Source organism: Miscanthus floridulus, chromosome 9 (assembly GCF_019320115.1).
Source record: "Miscanthus floridulus cultivar M001 chromosome 9, ASM1932011v1, whole genome shotgun sequence".
NCBI lineage: Eukaryota > Viridiplantae > Streptophyta > Magnoliopsida > Poales > Poaceae > Miscanthus > Miscanthus floridulus.
Genome location: NC_089588.1, coordinates 56,076,927 through 56,085,643, shown reverse-complemented (window position 1 = coordinate 56,085,643; position 8,717 = coordinate 56,076,927). Strand labels below are relative to the sequence as shown.

Genomic DNA, 8,717 nt, shown 5'->3' with positions numbered 1-8,717 from the left:
CGCCTTGACAAAGTTGACCACTAGGAAATGATTCTCTCGTTATTGCCCCCGCAAGATCGATAGATGCGTGAGACTCAAAGGCTTAGGAGTCGCCTTAAGTCAACACTAAGCATACAGGAGTTGTAATGCTGCTTGAGTGCCTGGATCTTTTTGCTTCTTATGCTTCTTGTGTTTATATTGCTTGAGTGAAGACTATAAAAGTATTTTATCTACGTGTGACTCCAGGCAAAAATCAAGGCCGTAATATGACTAGACAAGTGATCTTGACCACCGGTTGGACATATTAAGCCGAAACGTCATATCTTTACTCGTCCATTTCAAAATCGACTTCAATTTTCAACTAGGCATGTTCAAAATGCTCTCTCTCATTTGTTGAAAACTTCTCCCGTTGCACCAGCAACTCCATCTTAAATGAAAACTGTTTTAAAACCCTCTAAAACTACCAAAAGAAAGTGATTTCGACTCTTTTCCAAACCTACCTTAAATTTCAAAAGCTTTACGGAAAGCAAATTGAGAACCAACCGTGTTTCGAAAGGTGTGGAGAACTCGTTTTCGAAAGACAAAAGTTTTGTTTTACACCATACCTTTAAAAAGCTTGTATTTATTTGATTCCAAAACAAAGATCTTGACTCTATTCTTAATTTAAGAAGTTCATACAAATAAACCCTACCATTAAATCAAACTACAGATGAATTACTAAATAAAATATTTATAAAAGCGTTACTTTTCAAAAGGAGAAAACAATTTCAAACTGTTCTCGAAACCTTTGAGATTTAAAAAAAACAAAATGGAGTACAACCTATTTTAAAGCACTTTTATATTGATTTCAAAATCGTTAGGGTTGTATCCTTCTTGCTTACGAAATCTATGAAACAAATGATTTGGAACAATGTTTCAAATGTCTTCACCACTAGTTTAAAACCCGCTTAAAAAGAAGCCTTTCTCAAATTTTCATAAAGGACTCCTTCCTAAATTTAAAAACTATGATAAGCGCCGATTCGATCCTTCAAAAGATCTCTTCCTCGATTATAAAATAAAGTTTCTCCATTTAAAAAGCCGTATGCAAACAACTCTTTCCAAAAGCTCCTATTCAAAACTCCAACTGCGAAACAAATACATTGGTGCATATGACTTGACAACGAGGACCCCTCTTCTCTAGTGACACTAACCCCTAAATCTCGAGGACGAGATTCCTGTAAGGAGGGTGGACTATAACAACCCGGATTTTTCTGGAAACCAAAAATATGAGCTTTCAAAATTTTTTCTTGCAATTGAGTGAAACATGTAATTGCTAGGTCAAACACGAGTCCAACTCGCTAACAAGACGTTGCATACATGTAGATGGTTTGTAGGTGATTGCCGGAGTTTTCGAGCTGTCCTGTGTTTGAGCCTCGTTTTGTTGGAGAGCACAACCCATAGCAACCTCCTTGTGATCCTCGCGGGATTATTTCGAGTCTTCCGTGAATCTCTCTCTATAATCCCGAACTCCACTAGAACCCGGACTTGCCATTTATATTTGTGCCAACCATTGGACCGGAGTCCCTAAACCCTAGGACCCCTAGTAGACCACCACGATGAGTAAGCATGTTGTTAATACATGCGGGTACACACATATAAGACCTAGGAGTAGGAGAACAAAGGAAAAGACCCTTTCCTCTAGTCGCCAGTGGAAATCATCTCAAGTCCCCTCTTGGAGCTCACATCTCAAGTGCCATCAATACCTCTTCTTGAAATTCCTATTCAAACTCCATGCAGATCTCCCCGAATTTCCCACCAAATTCTCCCTTCGAGTCTTTCCGAATATCCCCTGAAAAATTCCCATCCGAACACTCGTGGAAATTTCGTCTTGAGTTCATATGAATCCTTCTCAAGTGCGGTGGTCACCGCGAGAATCGAAGAAACGCGATGGTCGAATGGGGTACAAACACACAAGGGCTTGAGCACGAAGATGCAAATGAAAGAGAGAGGCATAGCTCCATGATCATGGCGAGGCGGACTCGCGGCCACAAGCTATACCAACATGTGTTGGCATCCATCATTCCACGATTGTTATCTCCCAGGTCATCTTTTCCGCTAAAGCTCATCGGTGCTGACCATGGCCTGCACACATCTGGCGGTGTGCAGATTTCCTGCTTCTCAGAGGTGTTGACTTTAGAAGGATTAGGAGGTCTCGTGCCTATGCTCAAGTTTGGTTCGAAGATGAAATCTGCGCAGCACTACGCCAACTCTGATGATGCCCGTGAAGGAGGAGCCTTCACTCGATAGACTTCCGCTAGATTAACTCTGTAATAGGTGTGTCCCGTAGTGATGTAATACCTTTTATCTTGTAATCTTATGATGTATGACTGTGATATCGACTGATATATGATAATATGATGGAATCAACTATTGGTTTCATCATATTATAATTCATTCTGTGGATTTTCCCTTCGTGGAAAATTGAGGATGTTTCATTGACATTTTGCGCTCAGGAGACCCCAGTGGTTGTAGCCCCCGAGCATCAGCTTGCGAGTACTTGGACATGAGCTATCGAGTAGTTGGTCACTGCAGCCAAAGTAGTCGGAAACTGTGACGAGTAGTTAGACAACTGGCTTGCTTCCGGCTTGGACGGTTTGATGCAGTCGGATGGGTGCGCGGTCTGAGATCTTCCTAGTACATCTCGATCTCATCTATGGATGTTGCGTGCCGAGTTGAGTTTTGTCGTGATGGACCCAGTACAACAATGCTCACTCGAATGATTCTTGTGCAGGAGCCGCTTGACGTTGCCGTTGAGGCCTGTACACATGTATCTCGTATTGACATACGTAGTTCCCAGTAGCTAGCTTGCTTGCGTCATCATGATGCTTTCTTTCTTTATTTATTTGCTGATGGAAGTACGTAACCAATTCAAGTTGGGCTTCGGGAACTATTTGGCTGACTCCTTGATGCAGTCCAGAATCGGTGAAACTCTCCGGTACGATCTCTGGCTTTGCATCTATTGACTTTTGGATATTCCGATCTCAGCGCGTGCGGTTGCGGGGGAGGTAAGGCAAAGTGAAATTCGTCCTCCGTCTTCGCTCCAAAACTTGTGATTGGATCTAGCATGCATAGCGTGGGCTGAACCAGCTTGTTGGCTCATTTCTGCCGATGATCTCAACGGAAATCTAGGTAGTCGGAGCTTGATCGATCGCACCGGCCGAGTCCCGTCGTACCCTGGTCAAAACACTGCCGCTAGGAACCGGGTGGCCGCGGACGCCGCTGAGGAGTTGCACGTCATCGCTTCCTCGTCTAGCCGATTCAATCTTGGCTGTTGGCGGGCACCCTCGTGATGTCCAATTGTCGCGGACGATGATGACCAAGAAATTCTCGTATAAAATAGAGGAACGATCATGCGGAGAACATCATGTTAATCTTGAGGTCCTTCGAGTTCTTGATTGCGATTGCGCCAAAAGCCCCTACCTGGCGCGCCAGCTGTCGGTGTTTTACCAACGATAGCCTACCACGGGGGTCCCCGGGGCAGTATGTTCGGGCTTCAACATATGCAGAACTCAACGGTTAATGCAAGAGACAGTCGAATTATCCTATTTTAGGCCCTCGATCGTTGATCGAGTAATAGCCCTATGTCCAGTTCGGCGTTAGCCTTTGCGTTGGATTGATCGTAAAGTATTGTGTTGTACAATTGTTCTCTGAACTCCCGATCTAAGGAGCCCTGCCCTCCTTTATATAGTCAGGAGGCCAGAGTCCTAGTCGGTTTACAATGAGAGTTCCTAGTAGGATTACAGAATAATACTGCTACTAGGATTACATGAAAGGAAACCTAGTTAGATTAGATCTTCTCTCTTCCTTGCGGGGTATCCCGTGGGTCCCGTATCGACAATGGCTCGATAGTGGCCTTCCCTCATGGGAAAGATCAGAACTCACCTTGATTGGATCAACCCCTTCTTGGGGGGTTGAGTGCTTGGATGGAGGGGCCAGCCAAGCCATCGCTACCACCAAGAGCGTGGGCCACCTCACCGATGCTCGGTTGGTCGAGTGCCGCCACTGCATTGGCTGCTTCCTTCACCGGCGCCCTTCCTGTGTCGCAGCCGGGGCCATCGGGAGTGCAGGGGGCAATCAATGTGGCCGCTTGGGCGACACAGTCCTACTCATAGTAGTAGGCTTGTTCAAAGCTACCCTCGACGGTGATGACTCCCTTGGGGCTAGGCATCTTTAGCTTCAAGTAGGTGTAGTTGGGAATGGCCATGAACATGGTGAAGCACGACTGACCCAGGAAAGCATGGTAGATGCTAGGGAAGTCGACCACCTCAAAGGTGAGCGGCTCCTTGCGGAAGTTGTCTGGCTGGCCGAATGTGACATTGAGCTAGATGCGCCAGAGGTGCACGACTTCCTTCCCCAGGATGATCTCATAGAATGGTGCCTTGCTGGGTCGCAGGCTGCTCCGTGGGATGCCCATCTTGTTTAGGGTGCTGGAGTAGAGTATGTTGAGGCTGCCGCCCCCATCCATCAACACCTTGGTGAGGCGCATGGTGCCCATGATCGGGCTAACCACAAGCGGGCAGTGTCCTAGGTAAGGAACACGATCGGGGTGATCCCCCTGGTCAAAGGTGATGGCCATCTAGGGCCATCGAAGCCACATCGGGGTGATAAGGGCATGGACGGCATTCACCTCCTGCTTGGTGATGCGGCACTGCCGGTGGGACTCATATGCCTAGGAGCCCCGAAGATCATGAGGCAGCGATCGGCCTTGGGGAACTCAGCGTCGTCCTTCAGGGCAGGCTTCTGGGCCTTGCCCTACTAGCTGAGGGTGCCATGGATGTAGCCCCTGATGGTGGCATAGTCTTTGAGGAGGTGCTAAACCTACCCCCCCCCCAACCGTGGAATGGGCAGGGGGCCTCAAAAGCCTTCTCAAAGTGCTAGGGGCGTGCACCATGACCATGGGGCTGAGGCCTAGCGACATGGTTGGCCACGGCCACTATCTCCTCCCTACAACGCTTCCAGTCCTTGTTCCTCTTGTCATGGCGATGCTGGGACGAAGTAGGGTCATCATCGCCGTCCCCACCGCTGAGGTGGCCTATGGGTTTGGCTTTGTTGCTGAAGTTGGACTAGACGGCCTCCTCACCGGTGGCGTACTAGGTGGCGACATCTAGGAGCTCCCACGACGTGCACAGGGTCTCACGGCCGAGCGAATGGATGAGTGCTTCACGGGTTGTGCCGCAAATGAACGCGTTGATCACATCAGCGTTGGTGATGTTGGGGAGCTCATTGTGCTTCTTGGAGAAGCACTGAATGTACTGCCGAAGGGTCTCTTTGGCCCTCTACCTATAGTTCTGGGGGTCCCATGAGTTCCCAGGCTGAGTGTACATACCCTGGGAGTGACCGACGAAGACGGAATGGAGGTCGCCCCAGCAGCGGATGCTGCTAGGCTTGAGCTGCTCAAGCCAAGCTCTTGTCGAGTTTGATAGAAGCAGAGGAAGGTATTGGATGGTGAAGTCATCTTATGACCCCCGCCCTCATGGCGAGGCGGTAGTCCTCGAGCTAATGGTCTAGGTTGGTCTCGCCGTTGTACTTGGAGATGTGCATCGGTGGCTAGAATCACCTAGGGTAGGGGCCACCCGAATCGCTGACCCAAACACCTAGGGGCCAAAGTGATCCACGGCGGCGCCCCTACCTCTCCGCTCAGAAGTATGAGACTATGCCTGAGCATGGCACCTGGCCTCGATGGTGTCACAGATGTCGCGGTCGTTGCCGATCCGGTGGTGCGCGGGGGGACACCAAGGGGAAAGCTCATGCCTTCGCTCCTACCAGGGCTTGGCACCCCTAGTCCGTGGGCGGCTAGAGCTATTGTCGGATGAGTCACCACCATTTTTGCCCATCGGTAGGGCGAGCATGTCAGAGCGGTCCCCGTTGATGGTGGTCGTCGGCTGGGATGGCCTAGAGAGCGCAGCTCAACATCGGGAGGCAGAACTATCGGCCTGCTGCTCAAGAGCAACACAGAGAAGACATCTCACCTCGTGCAGCTACTCGTTGGTCTTTGGGTCTGGCATGTCGGAGATGTCCTCTAGCCGACAGGCGGCGGCCGCCATGTTGTAGGCCACTCGGGGGAAGCGCACGGTGCTTGGAGCCCCTGTGCGGGCGTCGTCGTCATTACCGGGAGGCTGTGTGGCTTGTTGCCATGCAAGGTTCTACCTTTGGCGCTCGAGCTCTGTCTCGGTGGCCTCCAGGTCCAGTTGCTGAGCCTGCATGCGTGCTGCCTTCTCCCGAAGGTAGTTCGCATGGCTGCGGGGACTCTGATCCAGCGGTGTGAGCTCAAGCGCCTCATCAGTGGGAACCTTGCCGTCGATGTGGTAGCACATGTGTGGCGGGATGTAGCAGTCGATGTCGTCAGTGTCGTACTCCAGGCCGTTCCCTGAGAGGATCTCGAGGAAGGTGCGCAGCGAGGGGACGAGGGGATGTCAGCCCCCTTGGTGTCAGAAAGGATGATACTCCATGGTGCCTCACAGCTGATGAGTTGCTCTAGCTCTAGCTAGAAGGACACCGCCGCATTCTGGATCAGGAAAGGCAGGTTCTGGAGGTAGTACTAGAAGCGGTCGGGCAGTGGGAGCACCTCGCCAGTGGCGATCTAGTGGTGGATGTTGGTCAGCATGTAGAACATCTGGCGGTGGTCCGACACGGTGGGGTGTGGACCCAGACCACACCGGATCTGCTGGGCTAGGACCTCGAGATCTGCTCCCAGGAGGGGGCGGCGCCGGGAGCTCATTGCCCGCCGGTGTGGCCCCATCAAGTGGACGAAGCTCGCCATGCAGTCGACGTTGTAGGCTAGGCTCCCAAAGTTGAGGACCTAGCTCAGAGCGAAGGCACCGGCTGTGATGAAGAACTCGCCAATGAAGTGGACACCACTGTCTGGGATGGCACCGCTTGCTCCGGTGATGAGGCGGGTGGCTTCGGCCACCATAGAGCCTGAATCGCGCTTGACGCTGCCCCCTACATGGCACGCCAGCTATCATGGGGTTGGAATCATGACAAGCATTGTTGTTCGAGTCAGTATCAGAGTGCGTGTCTCTAGTGCCTCGGGTGGACTCAAGAACACAAGAATCACAAGGGGACGCAACGGTTTATCCTGGCTCGGCCAATCGATGCCCTACATCCAGCAGCTGATGATCCTTATACTCTAGAGCACCCAAAATCGATGCGTTACAATAGAGTGTACAGGAGGTAGAGAGAGATTTGGTAGGGGGTTAGCTCGGTGCTAATCCTATGGTTGCCTCACCGCCGGTGGAGCCTTCCCCTCATCGGTGAGGAGGAAGACGATGGGTGTAGTGGAGGAGCTCTCAGTGCCCCTCTCTGGGTTGCTCTGCTCTTAGTACCGAGCAGGAGCGGATCGATGAGGAATGGAATGATTTATCTGGGATTGTCCTCCTCCTCTAGGATCTGACCTTATCCCTTATATACTGAGATAGGTCGGGTACATGGCGGTTTGGGGGTTGAGCCTATGGTCTACATGCGTCGGAGTCTAGGGGGGTCTTGTAGCAGCGCTCTATGGACCGTGGTAGTGTCATGGAGCCAAAGAAGCCCTAGGCGTTGTCCGGCTAGACTGTTCTGACACGCTTTGTGTCAGGCTATGTCAGCTTGGACCAGCCTCCCCCAGGCGCACCTTCTGTAGTCTTCTTGGTGACGAGGGAGGTCGAATCAAGGGGCTAACGCGTGGGCCTGAAAGCCCCCAAACCCTCGAAGGCCGAGGGGAGCTTGTCTTCTTGTGTCACGCCTCGTGCGTGACCCTATCTAGGGAGCGGCCGGCAAGGCCACGCCCAAGGTGCATCGTCGGGGAACCCTCGAGCCTCGATGGCTCCGGGCATATCTTCTTGCGCCTGGGCCTTGGCTGGCATCGTAGGCCTGGCAGGAGCCAAGGGTCGGGCTCGGGCGTGTCGTCGGTTGGGAGCCTGAGGCTTGGGATAGCCCCCGAGCCTTGAGCAGAGGCCGTGGCGTTTTCAGGCTCGGCCGGGTTCCTTGGTTTGAGGGTGCGCGCGAGCGTACCTGATGGGTATAGCCCCCAAGCCCTCGGGCGATCCTAGAGGGATTGGTTGGGGGGTCTCTTCGATCAGGAACCATTGATCCCGAGGCTTAACATACCCATATGTTAGGGTCTCGTCAGACGGCTCCCTTACTTGTTTTAGCAAGTACTCAAGAAGTTCTACTATTCTTTTTTTTCTCGAACGTGCCTCGGGCACGGTTTTCATTAAGTAGGAGAAGATAGTTTACTCGAAATTATAGATAAACGTCATGGTAATCCATCGATTACCAAAGCACAACGGCCCACGGGCATTCTAATCTCATTTGGAACTCCAAAGGACTTAGCCAAAACATAAAGAGGTTTGAAGTTGTAATCTTTTATGGTTTTGCTAGGATCTACCCATTGTGTCAGCGAAGTGTTATGGCCTATGCTCCCTGGTTGAGGATGCCACTCAAACCGCATGCTCTTTAAATTCTTGAAACATGCGAGGAACAAATTTGGCTATATTAAGATATAGCTTAGCTTTGCTTCCATGGTCTTTTCAGATCTACTCTGATTGTCTGCAGTGGGATAGTTCTTGCTATGCCTTGGGGGCTCACCACCTTCATGAGGAGGTTGAACTGGGACTGTGCCGCATCTTCATCTACCTTTTCTTGACCTTTTTATGGCATGTGAGGTGAGTTGCAGACGCTGCATGGACCTCTTGAACTCTGCTTCAGGAAGGGTGTGT

The 8,717-nt window shown here is 51.1% G+C and overlaps 1 protein-coding gene across 1 annotated transcript; it reads right to left on the bottom strand.

The window, feature by feature from the left end:
- Positions 1-4,120: 4,120 nt before the first annotated feature.
- Positions 4,121-4,513, bottom strand: LOC136479951 (uncharacterized). Its single transcript, XM_066477646.1, has 2 exons — positions 4,361-4,513; positions 4,121-4,318 (listed from the first exon to the last, which is right to left on the bottom strand). Exons 1-2 carry the CDS (start codon positions 4,511-4,513, stop codon positions 4,121-4,123), a joined length of 351 nt encoding a protein of 116 aa, XP_066333743.1.
- Between the last annotated feature and the right edge of the window lie 4,204 nt (positions 4,514-8,717).